The 22073-nt window shown below is 34.8% G+C and overlaps 1 protein-coding gene across 3 annotated transcripts in view; it reads left to right on the top strand.

Annotated features, from left to right (window-relative positions):
* Positions 1–22073, top strand: part of ATRNL1 (attractin like 1) — a 746492-nt gene that overhangs the window by 97479 nt on the left and 626940 nt on the right. For all 3 annotated transcript variants that reach the window (XM_065923396.1, XM_065923397.1, XM_065923398.1), the window contains exon 9: positions 2894–3077. In XM_065923396.1, the coding sequence (XP_065779468.1) occupies positions 2894–3077 (184 nt within the window). The remainder of the gene's footprint in view (positions 1–2893; positions 3078–22073) is intronic.

Consider the following 22073-nt stretch of genomic DNA (forward strand, 5'->3'; position numbering starts at 1 on the left):
CTCTTTCTTCTCTTCTTGTGGGATTCCAGTGGTACAAATGTTCGACCAATTGTTACTGTCCCAAAGGTTTCTTAGACTGTTGATTTTTTTTTTTTTAGTTTATTTTCTCTGGTGTTCAGATTGGGTACATTTTACTGCTATATCCTCAAGTCTACTGATTCTGTCCTCTGTCATCTCTACTACTGAGTCTGTCCAGTTAACTCATATTTGTTCCTGTATTTTCCTTTCTTCCTTCCTTCCCTCCTCACTCCTTCCCTCCCTCTCTTCCTTCTTTCCTTCCTTTGTCTCCTCACCCCCTTTTTATTTTTTTATTTTTTGCTGAGATTTGTTGTTTCAAGAGAACTCGTAGTTGCTTGTTGTAAGAGTGTCGCTTGACTGATCTGGTTCCCAACATGACAAGTGATTTTTTTTTTTTTTTTTTTTTTTTTTTTTAGTATCTTGGACATTTTGGCTTTTATATTGGGAGTCTTTGAGTCTTACTTAAATCTTCTATTTTAGCAGGTTAGTCACACTGTTTAGGTTTAGCATTAAGACCTTGTGGTGGGATCTCCCTTCCAATCTCAGGCCTTTAGGGAAAGTGGAACTCTTCTGCTGTCTGCTTGTTGTAAGCAGTGTTTGGTGAGTCCCTCTTGCTGGTGCTGCTGGTGACATCTGGGGCTATCCATGGGGGTTCCTCTTCAATTTGCAGGAGGAATAAGCCAGTCTGAGTTGCTTTTTATTGCTGGGTTATGAGTTGAGATATGCTGAGCTGACTAGCCTTCTTTGGGTCGGAGGTAATGAGATATCCATCCGATAGTCTTGGAGCCCCTAAGAATCAGCATTCCTCCTTACACCTTTCGTATTTCTCCTGTGGCTTTCTTTGGGACTGTTTACTGGGTTTATTAGTGGGAAGGAGAGAGAGAAATTAGTCTATGCCAACTTTTAAACATTTGGTGTGTTAATTTTTTTAACCCTAAATTTCCTTAGTTGTAAAGAAAAGATAGCAATAGTAAACTTTCAAAGGTTTCATATTATCAAATGAACTAGTGAGATACTCCCTGAGACATAATGTATACTCTAGATAATGATGCTATAGCTGATTGCCAGGTTGCTTATTGCATCCTTGTTTTTAAGAACAAACTGAAACTCGAATGAGTCACAATGTAGGATTGTTTAAGTTATCATCAATACAATAGAATTTAGCTAATGAAAGTGAAAGCAATAAATGAGATGTGAAAAGATGCCCAGATGTTTTGTTAAGTGAAAATATAGTTGTAAAGTGGCATGATTTTTTGGTACAAATATTTATAGATATGTATGTACATGTAAGTCATATAAATTTGTCCTGTCTGTTGTAATACAATATTCAGAACTGTAGTTTCAAAATAACCTGAACATAATCATTTGTGAAAAATACCTCTAGATAGTGGGGTAGGGGAGAAGGTAACATTAACTGTTGCATTATATACCTCTTTATTGCCACAATATTTTTTAGTAAGAAGTAGTTTTATCTTTTTTATTAAAAGAGAATGTATAAAAACATGAAAACTTGCAGTTTGGCTGTATATAGCTGTAATAAGTGGTTTAAGAATATTAAAGGAACACCCATTAGTTACAAGAATACTCTGAAATTTCTTTAAATATGTTTAGTTTTCTCTGAGTAAAATTGACTTTAACAAATCCTTTCTGATACTTCCTTTATGACTGTTTTTATGATTGATGAAGTATCATATTCTTTACTACCTTAAAATTGTGTGAATGTAAATAATTTTTCAGCATCATCTTTATTTTCTGTTACTTGCTTTGAGTATTTCAATGAGCTGTCTAGGATGCCAAAGTTTAGGTGACAGAGTTAGAAGGAAGATGCAAGTGTGATATGATTGGATATTTAAAGACTAATAACAGATTTCTGTATGGTTGCTCTTTATAAATTCCTTTAAGGCCAAAAGATATGTATTTTTTCATTTGCATATTTGCAAAAGCATGCCTTGCATATGGTTAGAACTTGTGTCAGTGAATTTGCTATAGAAACGAGAGTCCCTTCTAGATGTATCAAGTGGAATGGGACTTAAACTAGGGAGTGAATTACAGTAGCACTAGAGACACCAACATGAGGGAATTAGTCAGGAATCTGGAGCTGCTGCATACCCAGGCTGGAACTTAGGACCACGTGTGTAAGTGAGCTGCTTACAGGGGATGCTGCTTCTGGCCCTGCGCAGGTGCCGCGCCTGCTTCCCTCGCTGTAAAACCGCCACTCAGGCCCCGTAGCCCCTGCCTGCTCCTGCTGCTAGAGAAGAAGGAAAGGAGAGTGTCTGGCTTCCCTTTGCCTCTGTCCTCTCCCAAGTACTTTCATTCCTGGAAACTGATGGTAACACAGCTGTCAAATGAGTCTTGGGAATGTAATTTTAGGTTTTTATCAGTAATACAAAGGACTCTTAGACAGGATAGTGAGACTCATAACCAAGAGAGAAAAGCATGTAGCTCAGTGCTCAAAATTGTGAAGCCAAGAGTCTTATCTTTTTAGTTTTTATAATGTCGATGACTAACTCAGCCTGTAATGTAACAACCTCTCATGAACTTTTATTAAATCTTTCTTTTTTCAGGGTTATTTACAGATACAGAAATATGTGTGAGAATAAGGTTTAGTTTTTTCTTGCACATACAAAAAATTTGATGTCAATATTTCAAAGTTTAATTAAAATCTACGAAGAGACCAGTTTTACTCACCTTCGGTCTTATAGCACTCAACATAGTAACTAGCACATATTTAATACTTTTTAAAAAAATTAAATTATTATTAGATATGCTTTACTCATAAAATGTGGTATTAGAATGAACTAGCTGGTAGTTTGGTGGTATATTAGTTTTTTAAAAATACTATTTAAGTTCGCATTTTATCTTCTTTCTCTTATAGCATCAAATACTTGGCTTGTTCCAGAAACTAAAGGAGCTATTGTTCAAGGGGGATATGGCCATACCAGTGTGTATGATGAAATAACAAAGTCCATTTATGTTCATGGAGGCTATAAAGCATTACCAGGCAACAAATATGGATTGGTAGATGACCTTTACAAGTATGAAGTCAACCCAAAGACTTGGTGAGTAGATTGGGCTGAAGTATGATGGGAAAATTGGGCACTGTTCTATTTTATATTTGTATAGTAGTGGTGTTTATTAAATATTTTCAAGGAGGTATTCTTGACTTTTTTCCATCTTTTTTCAACTAATGATATTCTATTATGTAGCAAAGGCACTACGTAATACATTTTCTGTGTAGCCATCTTTACAGTAAATGATTGACTTACAGTATTTTCCAGTCCTGTGGATAGTCTTGTTCTGTATAAATCACTCATAAGTGCTGATACTGTGTGCAGTTCAGAAGAGCAGTTTTCTTACCAATATATCTTTTGAGTTTTGACATTATCTGTACTGAGATTTGTTCATCTTTACAGTCATATTTTATAGTCAGTTGTAAATTTTAAAAGCATTTCTTCAGTTTCATCATCTAATTTCCTGTGAAATACAAAGCTGTGACATTTAGGTAAATTTTATTTTATTGTTGTTATAAATAATACTACAAGGTACATCTTGAATCAGTCATTTTACATAAGCAAGAGCTTCTCTAGGGTGCATATCTAAAAGTGAAATTGCTGTATCTGAGGATGTTCACATCCTCATCTTTAGGACACATTTAGCAAGCCTGATTGCTTTTCGAGTCACTGTGGTAATGTACCACTTCCTCCAGCAGGGTATCACTGTTCTTGTTTCTCCATAGTCCCACCAATGCTTGATAATTATGAGGATAATTTCCTTTTGCCAGTGCAATGGATGTGAATGGTATTTTACTGATATTTTAATGTGCATATCCTGATTGTTATAGTGAATAAGCATATTTTTATGTGTTCATTTGCACTTGTGTTTTCTGTTTAGTGAATTGCTTATTCACAGCCATAATTTTTTCTTTATGTTTAAAATATTAATTTTTCATTTATTGATTTTTCTATGTATATGAGTTTTATTGACCAATATGCTATTTTTTATTTTTATTTATTTATTTATTTTTTTTTTTTAAATTTTTATTTTATTAGTTGGAGGCCAATTACTTCACAACATTTCAGTGGGTTTTGTCATACATTGTTTTTATATAAAGTTTTTATTATATTTGGAAAAATTTTGGCAGTTATTTCTTTTTAAAAGTTTTTGTTGAAGTATAGTTGATTTACAGTGGCATGTTAGTTTTAAGTGTACAGCAAAGTCAATCAATATGGAGGACCAAATTGTATTTCTAGCATATATTCACTCTTTTATTAGATTCTTTTTGTTGTACTCATTTTCTTTTCTAAGATCTGGAAAGTGACCAGTTTTTTGTTCTGAGGTACTTAACGTTCTTTTAAACTTAAATGAAATTAACTATATTTTTAAATGAAATACAGTTTTCCACTGAATTGTGATTTGTTCTGTCCCCTTCACTTTCACACCATATATTCTAATTTTTACTTTACTTGAAAAAAAAGAAAGAATTAAAGAAAATGAAGACTTTTCCTTTGAGTAGCTTTGCTAATTTAAATTTTTTGTTTTTAGTTTAAATAAAATGCAGTATTATATTTTAGTAGATAGGCTACTTTGCTGAACTTTTAGAAAATGTGTATTTGGAGAAATTATTTTTCAGTGGTGAAGTTGATTATTCTGGACTATAATTTTCACTTAGAAAATTTAGAAATTACCTCTTTTTAAGGCATGAGAGGGCTATAAAGGCAGTAAGAATATATTGGTCAAGATTTAGGAGAGGTAAATGACAAAGGAAGTATGACTGGCATTTTGTACAACTGTTGTTCTTGAGACAGTTGTGAATCCTAAAAACTTCCTGAGAAACTGAGCAGAACTTTTGTCAATCAATATGGAGGACCAAATTGTATTTCTAGGTGTGCCAAGGAAGAGAGATCTTATTACATCCTTATGATGTACTCTGGTCCCTGAGGTTCTAAACTAAGAGTGAGGATAAGTTTATCTTTGAAACATCATGGTCTTTGATTGGATTATGGTGATCTGCCCATGGCCTAAATTGGTGACAGCAAAAGTAAATCCTCTCTTGAGTAAAATAGTATCATACAGAGGCTCAAATTAGTTCATTTACAATATGTGTTGCAGAACAAAAAATAATAAGTCTTAGAAAAAGAAAAGTCATGAAAAAAAACCCCAGCCATTTGAAATATACCAATAGGATAATGGTGGTTTCATAAAGAAACTATAAAATAATTAGGATTTTATGATCAAGGAATTAAAGGTAGGAAAATATTGGCAGACAACTGGAAACTTATACTAACTTGATTACTAAATAATCGAGTAGAAATTATAGAATTGGGAAATTGATTATTTACAAATTCTTTGGATATGTTTAACAGCAGGTTAGACATAGCTGAGGGGGAGGTTACTGAAACAGAAGATGGGTCATATTGAAATGAGGAAAGACAGAATGAAAAATAAAAGAGGGAAAGAAATATGAGGGACATGTGGAAGTATTGTAACATGCATGTGATTGAAGCCCATAAGAGGATTGAGAAAATAATGTAGAGCACTATTTGAAGTCTCAAATGCCTGAGAATTTTCAAAAGTGACAAAAGATGTCCACCTACAAATTGAGGAAATTCCATGAGTATGAAGGGGTGAGTACAAAGAAACATACACTTAGAAATATCATTGTAAAACTGATGAAAACCCAAATAGAGTGAGAAAACCCACCAGCGGGGGAAAAGACATATTCTCTTTAAAGGAGCAACACTAAGACTGACAACTGATATATTTTTAACTGGAAAAATGGAATCTAGAAGACATGGTGTCTTCAAATGGCTGAAGGAAGATAATCATCTGTCCAAAATTACCCAGTGAAAAACCCTTAAAAAACCAAAACAAAGAATAGACTTTTCAGAAAAACAAGAATTGAATTTGACAATAGCAGATCTGTAATACAGAAAGTACTGAATAAATAAAGAAAATTCTTTTGAAGTAGAAGAAAAATAATCCTGGATACTGGAGGGAATAGAGAAATGGGAAGGGTAAATCTAAGTGATTATTTATTGTGAAATAGTATAATGGTAATTATAAAAAAGCCCTCTATGTCCAACAAGTGGATAGAGGGAAAAATGAGAAGACCACTTAATGCATTTGGAAGAAAACAAGAAAGGAATGGAAAAGGAGCAAAGTAAAATTGGGACAAATATAAAGGAAGATGGTTTCATGGTAATTGCTTCCCTGGTGGCTCAGAGACTTGGGTTCGATCCCTGGGTTGGGAAGATCCCCTGGAGAAGGAAATGACAACCTATTCCAGTACTCTTGCTTGGAAAATTCCAAGGACAGAGGAGCCTGGTAGGCTACAGTCCATGGGGTTGCAGAGAGTCAGACATGACTGAGCTACTTCACTTTCACTTTCATAATGGTAATAGAGGCTTAAATATATCAAAATTTAAATGCTTGGTAATAGCAGCACATAAGTCAGGAAGAAGGGTAAATGTTGTTCAGTGTTTCTAAGGTCTTGGTGTTATATGGGAATTAATTAGAAAACTAATTTAAAGTGGACATAAATAGTTAGGAATTTATATTGTAATCATTAGGTAACAATAAAGCAAGTGAGTAGAGGGAAAAATGAGAAGACTACTTAATGCATTTGGAAGAAAACAAGAAAGGAATGGAAACGGAACAAAGTAAAATTGGGACAAATGTAAGGGAAGATGGTTTAATTAACTCCAAATATGTCATAATTACACTAAAAGTGAGGAAGTAAATATTCCAGTTACACTAAATGTAAGAGACTAAATATTCCAATCAAAAGCTAAAGACTTTTAGACTGGGTATAAAAATTAAAGCCTAGCCATATGCTTCTTAGAAAATATACAAAAAGTATAAAGGTATTTAGAGCAATTGAAAGTAAAGGGTGGAAGAAAGGTACATATTATGCAATCACGAAATGAAAGAATGTTGGTATAATTATACTACTATCAGACAAATAATAATTTAAGTCAAGCATATGCCTGAAAAATATAATAGTTCTGAATTTAAATGTACCTTATAACTCTATATTAAGTAAAGCAAAACTGACAGAAGATGGGACAAATCATAATATGATGTTTTAAACCCAGTTATTTTGGTAACTGATAGTACTTGAAGACGAAAACCCAGTAAAGATAGAAAAGATTTGAAAAGCTCAATTTATAATTTTGGGGTTTTTTGGTATATGAGTGTGTATTATCTTATGACTGCAGAATGTATGTTGTTCTTAAGTACATAGGGAACATTTTTCTAAAATTTACCATATACTGGGTTTTAATGCAAGTCTAAAGAAATTTAAAAAGAGTGAAATCATACAAAGTAATTAAACACAGTGAAATAAATAAAAAGTAACTAGAAAAAAACTCCAGGATGTCTGTAATTAATAAACTCCTTAAAATTGGTTAACTAAATTATGCAGAAAATTAGAAAACATTTGTGCTGAATAATAGCACAAGATTATGATGCTGCCAATGAAGACATTTATAACTTTAAATGCATTTATTAGAAAATATTTTAAAAAGCCTGAAAATCAGTTGGTCTAAGCTTAACCTCAAGAAGTCAGAAAATAAGCAGCAGATTAATTTCAAAGGAAGAATAAAACGAATAAAGGTAGAGGAAACACAGTAGGAGATAGAGCACAAATTAGTGTGAAATAGAAAACAAACATGTGATAGAGATACAGCCACCAAAATTCAGCAAAGGTGGGTGGTTGTGGAGATAGATCCCCACCCAGATTTAGAAACAGAGATCACAGTTGGCTTTCTATATGTGTGGATTCAAGCAATAATGGATTGAAGTTATTAAAAAAAAGTTCAAAAAAGCAAACAGAGCTTGAATTTGTCACGCACCAGCAGCTACTTGCATAGCATTTACGTTGTGTTCACAGCAGTTTACATAGTGTTTACATTGTATTGGGTGTTATAAGTAATCTAGAAATGACTCAGATTATACAGGAGGATGTGTATAGGTTATATGCCATTTTATGTAAGGGTCTTGAGCATCTGTGGGTTTTGTTATTGGTGAGGCTTCTGGAACCAATTTCCCACAGATACTGAGGGATGGCTGAGTACTCAAATAACCAATTTTCAGAATTAAAATGGACATTATAGACGTTAAATGATAATAAATGAACATGTTAAGCAACTGTATGAGAGTAACTTTAAAAAAATTAAATGAGCCATGTCAAATATCTAGAAAAATGAAACTTACTAGAATTGACGCATGAAAAGACAGAAAATTGAAATAATCTTATAACAAAGAAATAGAGTCTATGCTTGAAATTCTCTTCCCTTAAAGAAACAAACACAAAGCAAGACAAAATAAAACCCCAAATTCTCCAGGCCCAGATAACTTTATTCATGATTGTGCCCAGACATTTAAGAAGTATGTATTTAAGTAATAACACCATCATTCACAAATTTTCATAGAACAGAAATAATTATTTCGCAATTTTATGGGGTAGCAAAACCTTGAGACAAAAATATGAAAAAGATATTACAGCTAAGGAAATTATAGTGTTATCTTTTTCATTAAAATAGATATAAAAATCAGGTGAATCCAGCAATTTATGGAAAAAATAATATATTATTTGGGTTCACTTTAAGAATAAAAGATTAGATAAAGTTTCATAAAATAATAATTAACACATTAAAAGAATAAAGAAATAAAGGCATGTATTTTTCTCAAACAATGCATAGGATGTTTAGATAAAATTTAACTTCTATTCATGAAAAACCTCTAATGCAGTAGGAATAGAAGTAAATTATTCATGCAATAAAAGAAAAACTTTATTGCAAACATTACAGTGTAATGTTGAAAAATTTCCCTTTAAAGTTAGGAATGAATAAAGAGTGGTTACTGTCACTGTTTCTATTCACCATTGTATTGGAATATCCACACAGTGCAATAATACAATTAAAGTAAAAGGGAATAACAAAATATAAAAGATACATGGGTAATAGTTTGCTTGATATAAGGTCAATATAAGGAAAATGTAATTCTATATACCAGGAACAATTGAAAAATGATAATTTAAAATTAATATAAGATCAGGATGTCAAAAACCTGAGAAGTTAATGTCCTGACATATATGCAGGATCTTTACATAAAAAACTCAAAAACCTTATGAGAAATTGAAGGCCTAAGTAAATGGAAGGTACAGGGTTGGCCAGAAAGTTCATTTGGGCTTTTCCATAATTTGCTACAGAAAAACCCCACTGAACTTTTTGGTCAACCCAATGTATTATGATAATTAATTGAAATACTCAGTATTGTAGAGATATCTATTCTGTCCTAATTGATCTTTAGATTTAATGTAATCCCAAAACATAATTGCAGAAAGTAATATTTTTTTTTTAGAAATTGACATGCCTATTTTAAAATTTATATGAAAATTCAAAGAATCAATCATAGCTAAAACTAGCTTTTAGAAGAACAAAGCTGAAAGTCTTTTCCACACATCCACCTAGACGGTTAAAATTTATAAGGTTGTTTATCCAAGTGTGTATAACTTGGTAGAAGCATTCTGAAAAACCTGTTGACAGTTTCTGCTAGATTTGAATACATTCATACACATATGTGATATATATATCCTATGAAATAGTGTTCTAGCTATATATTCAACAAATGCATTAGGCATGCAAATATAGTATACTACTATATACCATACTATAAATATATAGTATATTTATAGTATGGCGTATATTATATACTATAGTATATATATTTATAGTATGGTACATATTGTATATAGTATGGTATATATAGTATATATAATATATACTATATATACCATACTATAAATATACAATATATAGTATATACTATAGTATATTTATATATACTATAAATATAGTGGGCTTCCCTGGTGGCTCAGAGCATAAAGAGTCCGCCTGCGATATGGGAGACCTGGGTTTGATCCCTGGTTCGGGAAGATCCCCTGGAGAAGGGAACGGCTACCCACTCCAGTATTCTGGCCTGGAGAATTCCATGGACAGAGGAGCCAGGCAGACTGCAGTCCACGGGGTTGCAAACAGTTGGACACAACTGAGTGACCCTCACTTTTCCATAAATACAATATATATAAATATAGTATACAAATATACTATATTTCAGACACTCATTTTGCAGAGAAATTTTCAAGGATAAACAGCACCAATATCACGTTCATCAGTATTTAGCAGAATACTATTAACTAACTAATAACATATTTGTGAAATTGTCTTGTATCACTTTTCCAAAACCTCTGACAGGTACATTTTTAGAGGAATCACAAAATCTTGACAGTTCAATAAAGTAGCTTTGAATTGTTGCTTTTGAGTCGCTCAGTCTGTCTGACTCTTCGTGACCCTATGGACTGCAGCCTGCCAAACTTCCCTTTCCATCATGGTCTCCCAGAGTTTTCTCAAACTCATGTCCATTGAGTCAGCTTTGAATACTCTAATGTAAAAATAGCTCTCATTATAACAAATTTAAGAAGCTATAGGAAAGCATTTCATGTAACCAGATTAACATTATGAAAATATATTTCAAGCATATGTGATTTCAGAGATTTTTTTGAGAGTTTAATATAGTACCACAGAAGCATTATTGAAAACATCCTGTATTTGTAGAAATTCTCATTTTTCAAAAATGATTCCTTTTGTATTTTAGGATGTTTTATTCATTGGTATTATCCTTTGCTAAGAGACTTTAAATTTGCTGTAATGATTTTGGGTACCAGGGCCATTAGGGTCTCCATTTCCTAGCCTCGTTAAATGAGATGTCTCATAATGTTTTTTGCATGTACATGTTTGTAGAGCTTGTAGCAGGAGCTCACATCTTCATTTTTCTTCTGTGTCAAGGCTTTTCTGTAACAGTAGAAACCTCAGATTTTTTTGTCCTGTTGTTGAAGTTGTTTTCTTTATTATTGTGTTCCTTTAAAATGCAATAATAAAAGCACAGTATGTTTTAACACATAAGGGACATACAAAACATTATCATTTACAACTTACAGCTGTAATGATAAATTTGGCATTTTTTTTTCCAATTTTTTCAACTTAAAAAAGATTTCAACTATACTTAGAAATACTAAAAAAGTAGTGTGTCTTATGTTTCCTCATGATTATATTCAGAGTTTGCATTTTGGCAGAACAGTAAAATGCGTTCTCCTATGACTTTTTTTTTGAAAAAATAATAGTCTTGTGCCATAAAATTCTCCATTTTAACCTTTTAAAGTTTATAATTCAGTGGTTTTTGTTTATTGATAATGTTATGCTGCCATCACTAATCTCAGAATATTTCCTTCTCCCCTAAAAGAACTGTACCTTCCTCTACCCTTTCCCTCCATCTCTTGGAAACCACTAATCGAGTTTCTGTCTCTATAGTTTTATCTATTCTCAGTATTTCATGTAAATGAAATACACAGTATTTGACCTTTTGCATCTGGCTTCTTTCATTTAGGATAATTTTTTCAAGGTTTGTCCATGCTATAGTATATTTCTGCACTTGATTCTTTGTAATGGCTGGATAATATTCCATTGTATGAATATACCACATATTGTTAATGCACTCATCAGTTGATGGACAGTTGTTGGGTTGTTTTCACTTTGGGCTATTGTGAGTGAGGCTGCTGTGAACATTCTGTAGAGTTTAACTTTATATTTTGGTTAAAGTAATGGTTAAAGTGTTTTCAGGTTTCTCCTCTGTAAAGATACAATTTTTCTTTTTAAAATAATAACCTTGTGGGGGATACTTTTAGCTTATGTAAACATAGTTTCTCATTAAATTTTTTAAAGAAATTATTTTTAACTGAAAGATAATCGCCTTACAATATTGTGTTGGTTTCTGCCATACATCAACATGAATCAGCCATAGGTAGATACATGTCCCCACTCTCTTGAACCTCCCTCCCACTTCCCACTCCATTGTGGACCTCGAGGTCCTCCTTGAGAAATACAGCAAATTCCCATTGGCTAACTATTTTACGGGTGGTAATTGCATATGTTTCCATGCAACTCTCTCCATTCATCCCACTTTCTCCCTCCCTCATCTCCATAAGTCTCTTCTCCCTGTCTGCATCTCCAGTGCTGCCCTGCCAGATAGGTTCATCAGTAGCACTTTCTAGACTCCATATATTTTACACTAGTTTTATTTTTTATTTTTTTTATTTTTTTTTTTTTTGCTTGTAATCCCAACTTCTTTTTTTTTTTTTTTTTTTAATATTATTTTATTAGTTGGAGGCCAATCACTTTACAACATTTCAGTGGGTTTTGTCATACATTGGCATGAATCAGCCATATAGTTACACGTATTCCCCATCCCGATCCCCCCTCCCACCTCCCTCCCCACCCGACTCCTCAGGGTCCTCCCAGTGCACCAGGCCCGAGCACCTGACTCATGTATCCCACCTGGGCTGGTGGTCCGTTTCACCATAGATAATATACATGCTGTTCTTTCAAAACATCCCACCCTCACGTTCTCCCCCAGAGTTCAAAAGTCTGTTCTGTATTTCTGTGTCTCTTTTTCTGTTTTGCATATAGGGTTATCGCCACCATCTATCTAAATTCCGTATATATGTGTTAGTATACTGTAATGTTCTTTATCTTTCTGACTTACTTCACTCTGTATAATGGGCTCCAGTTTCATCCATCTCATTAGAACTGATTCAAATGAATTCTTTTTAACGGAAATATTTACACTAGTTTTAGCATCCATTGATAATTCTTGTGAGAAACAGTTATTACTATGATGATTACCATATGGTGGTTTGCTAATGTTTTTCCATATAAATATCCCAAGTTGTATGTTCACTTACGTCAGTATGAATTGATAAAGATTTTTATTTTATTCAATGTGTTATTATCTATTACTATTCTTTCTTTTGGTGCCCAGAGTGTCCCAGATTCGGCCTCTATGAACTTTCTCAGTAAGTGCTCTGTATTCTTTAGACATGTCCGCAGTCATTCTTGGGCCTTCTTATACTGTTTGGCACAGGCATCAAATAAATAAAATTCTTTTTACATCTTGTAGTTTCCCTGCCTGAATAAAAGTCATTTGCTTCCTCAAGGAACTTCGATTGCATCTAGTACATAATTGTATTTAAAAACAAGATTAGGGGACTAGGTATGTTTATTACTTTTTTGATGTGTTTACAGACCCTCCCAGAAGATAGAGCCAGAAGATGTACAAACAGACATCTATATCTATATATAGAAATGGGTGTATATCTTTATTACTGTATATCTGTCTGTCTAAGCTGCATAATAATGTAATACAACATTATAAGATTTATTTTAGACTTGTAAATCCCAAATTCCTTTTGAAAGTGAGAAATCCAGATCCCATTTTACAATTCATGTATTTTAAAAAAATTGTCTGCTTATTAGGTACTGGAGGTTGGTTTATATATTGTAGTAAATAAAGGTATCATATCTGGAAAAGCAGCTGCAATTTTTATCGCCATCACTTTATTTTCTTGTTGTCTTTTGATTAATAGGCTTTATTTTTTTTACAAAAGTTTTAGGTTTAAAGAAAGATGAGCAAAAGGTAGGGAGCAAGCATTCCCAAATACCCCCATATGTTCCCCACCCCCGGTCTTTTATTAACATTTTGCATTAGTGTGGTACGTTTGTTACAGTTGATGTCAATATTGATGCATTATTATTAACTAAAGTCCATAGTTTACATTAGGATTTACTTTTGTGTTACAGATCTAATGGGTTTACACCGTGTATAATGACATGTTCCGCTGCTGCTGTATCATACAGAATAGTTTTAAGTTGCCCTTGAAATCATTTGTGCTCACCTCCTGCTCTCCCTGCCCAACCCCTGGCAGCTGTTGATATTTTTGCTGTCTCCATTGCTTTGTCTTTTCCAGAATGTTATATAGTTGGAATCATACAGTATATATCCTTTTTTAGATTGGCTTCTTTCTCTTGGCAATATGCTTTTATGGTTCCTTGAAGTCTCTTCATGGCTTAATAGCCTATTTTGTCACTGAATAATATTCTGCTGTATGGATGAGGTACAGTTGTTTATCCATTCACCCACTGAAGGACATCTTGGTTATTTCCAAGTTTTGAAATTATTAATAAAGCTGTTATAAACGTTTCATGCATCAACATAAATTTTCAACCAGTGAGCACAGTTGTTGGAATGTGTGGTAAGTGTGTTTCGTTTTGTATGAGCGTGTTTAGTTCTGTAAGAGTGATTGTACAATTTTTCATTCCTACCAGCCATGAATGGTGCTCTGCATCCTTGCTAGTGTTTGGTGTTAGTGTTTTGAATTTTAGCCATTCTAATAGGTAGTGGTGAGTCATTATTTTAATTTGTAATTCCCCAGTGCCCTATGATGTTGAGGATTTATTCATATACTTATTTTGCCATCTTTATGTCTTCTTTGAAAAGCTGTATTTTCAGATCTTCTGCCAATTTTTAATTGAGTTGTTTTCTAATTGTCTAGTTTTAAGAGTCCTTTGTATGTTTTAGATTCAGGTCCTTTATCAGATATTTGTTACAAGTATTTTCTCCAAGTCTGTGGCTAAATGTTTCATTCTCTGAATGATGTCTTTCACAGAACTTAAGTTTTTAATTTTAATGAAGTCGAACTTAGCATTATTCTTTTATAAATTGTTCTTTTGTTGCTGTATCTAAAAAGTCAGCAAACTCATGGCCACACTGTGGTTGTCCTGTGTTATCTTCTAGGAGTTCTATAGTTTTGTATTTTAAATTTAATCTTGTGTTAATCTTTGTAAAATGTATAAGATCTGTCAAGCTTTCTTTCCTTTTCTTTTTTTTTCTTTTTTGCGTTTGGATGTCCTGTTGTTTCAGCACCATTTATTGATATGACTGTCTTTCTCTGTTGAGTTGTTTTTGGTTTTTTGTTAGAAGCTAGTTGACTATTTAGTTCAGTTCAGTCACTCAGTCTTGTCTGACTCTCTGCGACCCCATGAACTAAAGCACGCCAGACCTCCCTGTTTATCACCAACTGCCGGAGTCTACCCAAACCCATGTCCATTGAGTCGGTGATGCCATCCAACCATCTCATCCTCTGTCGTCCCTTTCTCCTCCTTCCCTCAATCTTTCCCAGCATCAGTGTCTTTTTAAATGAGTCAGCTCTTCGCATCAGGTGGCCAAAGTTGGAGTTTCAGCTTCAACATCAGTCCTTCCAATGAACATCCAGGACTGATCTCCCTTAGGATGGACTGGTTGGATCTCCTTGAAGTTTAAGGGACTCTCAAGAGTCTTCTCCAACACCATAGTTCAAAAGCATCAATTCTTCAGCCCTCAGCTTTCTTTCTAGTCCAACTCTCACATCCATACATGACTACTGGAAAAACCATAGCCTTGACTAGACGGACCTTTGTTGACAAAGTAATGTCTCTGCTTTTTAATATGCTGTCTAGGTTGATCATAACTTCCTTCCAAGGAGTAAGCATCTTTTAATTTCATGGCTGCAATCACCATCTGCAGTGATTTTGGAGCCCAGAAAAATAGTCAGCCACTGTTTCCACTGTTTCCCATCTATTTGCCATGAAGTGATGGGACTGGATGCCATGATCTTAGTTTTCTAAATGTTGAGCTTTAAGCCAACTTTTTATTGTCCTCTTTCACTTTCATCAAGAGGCTTTTTAGTTCCTCTTCACTTTCTGCCATAAGGGTATCCACATATCTGAGGTTATTGATATTTCTCCTGGCAATCTTGATTCCAGCTTGTGCTTCCTCCAGCCCAGCGTTTCTCATGATGTACTCTGCATGTAAGTTAAATAAGCAGGGTGACAGTATACAGCCTTGACGTACTCCTTTTCCTATTTGGAACCAGTCTGTTGTTCCATGTCCAGTTCTAACTGTTGCTTCCTGACCTGCATGCAGGTTTCTCAAGAGGCAGGTCAGGTGGTCTGGTATTCCCATCTCCTTCAGAATTTTCCACAGTTTATTGTGATCCACACAGTCAAAGGCTTTGGCATAATAATAAAGTTGATTATATGTGGGTCTGTTTCTGGGCTCACTGTTCTGTTCCATTGATCTGTGTGTCTGTTCTTTTCCTAGTACCATGCTGTTTTGGTTGTTGTATCTCTATGGTAAGTCTTAAGTCAAGTAATGGCAGTTTTCTGAGTTTGGTCTTCTCCCACAATATTGTAATGACTATTCTTTCTAGAATTTTGACTGGGATTGCAGTGAATATGTAGACTAAGCTGGGAAGAAGTGATGTCTTGATAATAGTTAATCTTCCTGTCCATATATATGGACTATCCCTTTATTTACTTCTTTGATTTCTTTCATCAGAGTTTTGTAATTTTCCTAATATAGATCTTATTCACATTTTATTAGATTTATACCTGTTTCAATTTGTGCGAATGTTATATAAATGGTGGTGTGTCTTTATTTCAAGTATCCATTGTTTATTGTTGGTATGTGAGAAAGCAATTGACTTTCATATATTAACCTTGTATTGTGAAACTTCCCTATAATTACTTGTTAGTTCCAGGAGTTTTAAAATGGTTGTTGTTGTTGATTGTTTGGTATTTTGTACATAGATGATCATGTTATGTGTGAAAAAAGACAGTTTTATTTGTTCCTTCCCTTTTTGTAAATCTTTTATTCCCTTTTTTTTCTCTTGGCTTATTGCACTAATTAGGACTTTAAGTAAAATGTTGAATAGGAGTGGTACAGAATATATCTTGTTTTTTCTTAGAAGGAAAGCATATGTTTTCTTGCTATTAAGCATAAATTTTGGATAATTTCTTTTATCAAGATGAGGAAATTCTCCTCTATTCCTAGAGTTATTATTCTTAGAGTTGTTAGAATACTTTATATGTTCTAGATATAAATTCTTTATCAGATACATGATTTACAAATAATTTCTTCCACGCTGTATGTTATTTTTCATGTTATTTTTAGTGTCCTTTGAAGCTCAAGATTTTTTAATTTTTAAGACCATTTTATCTGTTATACATTTTGTCACACTTGTGGTGTCATGTTAAGCATCCATTGTCTATTGTAAGGCAAGGAATATTTGCTTCTATAGTTTCTTCTAGGAGTTTTATCCCTTGTAGCTCTTAAATTTAGGCATTTTATTCAATTTTTAGTTTATTTTTGTATATATTGTAAGGGAATGTTTCAGTTTCTTTCTTTTCGATATCCAGTGGCCCTAGCATCATTTGTGGAAAAGAGTATTCTTTCCTTTCTTTGAATTGACTGTTTTGGGCCCTTGAATTTCCACATGAATCATAGGGTTGTTTTTATTGTTCAGTTGCTACATGTGATCTCAGGACCGAAGGCTCCTCTATTCTTCACTATCTCCCAGAGTTTGCTCAAATTAGTTCCCGTCGAGTCGGTGATGCCACCCAACCATCTCATTCTCCTTCTCCCCTCAATCTTTCCTAGCATCAGAGTCTTTTCCAATGAGTCCACTGTTTGCATCATGTGGCCAAAGTATTGGAGCTTCAGCTTCAGCAGTCCTAGCAGGAATATTCAGGATTGATTTTCTTTAGGATAGACTGGTTTGATTTCCTTGCAGTTCCAGGGTCTCTCAAGAGTCTTTTCCAGCATCACAGTGCAAAAGAAAAAATTCTTTGGTGCTTAGCCTTCTTTATGGTCCAACTTTCACATCTGTATGTGGCTACTGGAAGAACTATAGCTTTGATTATATGGACCTTTGTTGGCAAAGCAATGGCTCTGCTTTATACTATGCCATCTATGTTTGTCATAGCTTTACTTCCAAGGAGTTTGTCAGTTAAAAAACATCCAACTGGAATTTTATAGAGTAAGTTGAATCTGTAGATCAATTTGGACAGTATGACCATCTTAACAATGTTTTGTTTTCCAACCTAGGTAAAAAGGTATCTTTTCAATATTTCAGGTTGTCTTTAATTTCTCTCCTCAACATTTTCTTGTCTTCCTGATATAAATTGTATGTATTTCATTAAATTTATTTCTAAATGCTTTATTGTTTTGATCCTATTGAAAATTGAATTATTAGTTTTATCTTAACATTTTTCATTTCTTGTAATACAAGTGCAATTTATTTTTTGCATATTATTGCAGTTTTTTATAGGTTTATTTGAATTTCTGTATGCAATATCATGTTATTTACGAATAGAGTTTTACTTCTTCCTTTCCAATCTAGATCCTTTTTATTTTCTTGCCCATTTTCCTTTCTATAATCTGAAATACAAAATTGAATAGAAGTGACATGAGTAAAATTCCTGCTTATTCCTGATCTTAGAGGGAGAACATTTTGTCTTTCACCTTTAAGTATGATGTTAGCTGTGTTTTTTGTCTGTTAGTTTTGTAGATATCCTTTGTATTAGGCTGGTGTAACAAATTACCACAAACAATGTAGCTTAAAACAATGAAACAGTATTCTGTCACAGGTCTGGAGGCCAGGAATGCAAAATCAGTCTAACCATGGCCATGCCTCCTCCAGAAGTGCTGGGAAAAGGCCTTTCTTTGCCTCTTCTAGCTTTGCCTCTTAGTGTTCCTGAAGTTGTGGTTGCATCACTCCAGTTGCTGCCATTGTTACATTCTTGTTTTTGTCCTTGTTCAATTGCCCAGTTGTGTCTGGCTCTTTGTGACTACATGAACTGCAGCGTGCCAGGCCTCCCTGCCCCTCACCATCTCCCGAAGTTGCCCAAGTTCGTGTCCATTGCATCGATGATGCCATCCACCCATCTCATCTTCTGATGCCCCCTTCTCCTTCTGCCCTCAGTCTTTCCCAGCCTCAGGGACTTTTCCAATGAGTCGACTGTTTGCATCAGATGACCAAACTACTGGAGTTTCAGCTTCAGCATCCGTCCTTCCAATGAATATTCAGGGTTTATTTCCCTTAAGATTGACTTGTTTGATCTCCTTGCTGTCCAGGGGACTTTCAGGAGTCTTCCCCAGCACCACAGTTTGAAGGTATCAGTTCTTTGGCATTCTGCCTTCTTTATGGTCCAGCTCTCACAACCATACATGACCACTGGGAGTATCATAGCCTTGACTATAGGGACCTTTGTTGACAGAGTAATGTTTCTGCTTTTCACCACACTGTCTAGGCTTGTCATAAGAGCTTCCTGCCAAGAAGCACTCATCTTCTGATTTCACGGCTGCAGTCACCATCTGCAGTGATCTTAGATTCCAAGAACAGGAAATCTGTCACTGCTTCCACCTTTTCCCTCTCTAGTTGCCATGAAGTAATGGGACTGGATGCCATGATCTTACTTTTTTAAATAGTTAGTGTTAGGCTGCTTACCTTACCTCTTCCTCTTTTCTGTGTGTCTCTTACATGGACACTTGTCATTGGATTAAGTCCACTGGATAATCCTGGATGAGTTCCTCATCTTTAAATCCTTAATTTAATTGTATCTGAAAAAAATACTTTTTCCAAATGAGATAACATTCCCAGGTTCTGCAGATTAGGACATGGATACAACTCTTGGGGCTGAGCACCATTCAGTTATAACAGGTTGAGGAATTTACCTTCTGTCTCTCTTTTGTTGGTTTTTTTTTTTTTTAATCAGGAAAGGATGTTGGAATTTTTCATGGCTTTTGTATATATATAATATATATAAGATATATAATATATATTCAGAAGTGGAATTGGTTGATCATATGACAGCTCTTGGTAATTCAGTTTTTATTTTTATTTTTTTCAGGAATGTCCATACTGTTTTCCAAATTGACTATACCAATTTCCATTCCCATCAGTAGTACTTCCACATCTTTTCTTCACATCCTTGCCAACACTTAGCTTTTTAAACTTGTTAGTTTTAAATTAAAATATAATTGACATGTAACATTATATTAGTTTTAGGTGCACAACTTAGTGAAATTGTTGCGTTTGTGTTGTAAAATGATCACAACAGTCAGGTTAGTTAACTTATGCATATAGTTATGAATTTTTTTTCTTGTGATGAGAACTTTTAAATTCTTAGCAACTTTCTAATATAATAAAGTATTTTTAACCACAGTCACCATGCTGAGTATTATATTCTCAGGGGTTATTGTCTTATAACTGGAGAATTATGCCCTTTGACCACCTTTACTCATTTCTCCCACCTTTTACCACCTGCCTTTTGTGCCTACCAATCTACCCTCCATATCTGTAAGTTCATTAAAAGATCTTTTTAGATTCCACATATGAGTGAGATCATAATGTATTTGCCTTTCTCTGTCTGACTTATTTCCCTTAGTGTAATGCCCTCAAGGTCCATCTGTGTCTTTGCAAGTGGCAAGATCTCCTTTTTTCTGACTGTATAATATTCCTCTAGCTTTTTCTGGTCAGCAGTTGCTGGGCACTCAGGTTGTGTCCATGCCTTAGTTATTATAAATAATGCCCCAGTGAGTATGGGAGTGCAGATATCTTTTTGAAATAGTTATTTTATTTCATTTGGATAAATAGAGTGGAATTGGTGGATAATTTGGTAGTTCTATTTTTTGAGAAACTTACATACTGTTTTCCACAGTGACTGAACCAATTTATAGTCCTATCAACAGTGCACAGGTGTTCCCTTTTCTCCACATCCTCACCAACACGTGTTATTTTCTGTTTTTTCGATAATACCATTCCAACAAGTATGTGTGTGTGTGAGGTGATATCTCATTGTGGTTTTCGTTTGCATTTCCTTGTTGAGTGATTTTCATGTTATCTGTTGATTCTTTGTGTGTCTTCTTTGGAAAAATGTCTATGCAGGTCCTCTGCTCATTTTTAATTGTTTTTTTTTTTTTCTACTGAGTTATGTGAGTTTTTATACATTTTAGAGATTGCATTTTCTCAACTCCACAAAGGCAGGCCTGCTACAGAGAACCTGTTGTTTATTTTCTCCAGGGCGTTGCCTGAAGTGTACAAGTGCCTAAAGTGTTCAAGGTTATGCACATTTTGCCACTCAATAGAGTGGAACCAATTATACATGTGTGCTTGTGGAAGACCTGTAGAAACTCAAGGGTACTGTCTGCAGGGGTATATTTGGGGTATTGGCTGTGTGGGAGAGGGATTTATGAATTGTTGACAGCATGCTGTATGCTAGCTTGGGTGAATCTACTTCATTCTATCCAGTTTATGGGTGGGCTTCTTGGTGAAGTTCCTGAGGTAGTTAGTGTAGTTAGGGTAGTTCTTTGCCCTTCTTGGGTTAGGTAGTTAGGGTAGTTCTTTGCCCTTCTTGGGTTTTGTACCCTGGTTGCTGAGAGCCGTGTTTTCTCTCCCCTGCCAATCCCATTATTGTTTTGGATGACGAGAAAAAGAAGTGGGCTTCTTGGGCCCCTGCTTGGGTGGACACTATCACCCACTAGGCTGTCTCTTTGCTCATGGGTGAAACAGCAGCTTGAAGAAGTTTCTCTTGGCAGTGAGCTGTTGCCTTGGGGCAGGTGAAGTGATAACATTACTGTTACTAATCGCTTCAGTCCTGTTCTTGGAGTTTTTGCTCTAAGTCGGGCTAGGACTTCTCTGCTGGACTGCTGGGCTCTCACAGATGTCGTCCTGTCGCCAAGTAGCTGACAAAATCACTGCTTTTGTGGGAGCACCACGTCGGTGTTGACTGAAAAAATAACGCACAACCTAAAAGTTGAGAATTATGTTTTGTTTGGTGGACAAATCTAAGGACTTAGGCCCAAGACACAGCATCTCAGATAACTCTGAGAGACTGCTCCAGAAAGGCAAGAGAGAAACCAGGTTTATAGGCGTTTTTTCAGCAAAGTCCATGTAGTCAGAACATCGGAAGATTACTGTTACTTAAGGAAAACCAGACATCTCAAGTTAAGGAACTTAGCCGTTTTTTCTATGTATGAAAAGATACAAAGTCTAGGCTCACAGAAATCGTTCCTTTGAGATGCACCTCAGGGGCCAGTCTCTTGTGCTTCTCACCCTGAATCTGCTCAGGTTGCTCTGTCCAGGGTGGCCTCGCTGGTGGGCGTTCTGTTTCCAATCTGAGTTTCCTCAGGGCTCACCATCGGGGTTGCAGTGTGATTGCTCGATGGCTGCGGCATTTTTTTTTTTTTTTTTACTGATATGACAGGCAATATTTTTTTTTCTCAGCAGGAAAGTCTTACTCCAGCACCTTGAAAATGACTCTCCCCTGTGTCTTCTTATTCTG

The sequence above is a fragment of the Muntiacus reevesi genome, chromosome 2, assembly GCF_963930625.1.
Source record: "Muntiacus reevesi chromosome 2, mMunRee1.1, whole genome shotgun sequence".
Lineage (NCBI taxonomy): Eukaryota > Metazoa > Chordata > Mammalia > Artiodactyla > Cervidae > Muntiacus > Muntiacus reevesi.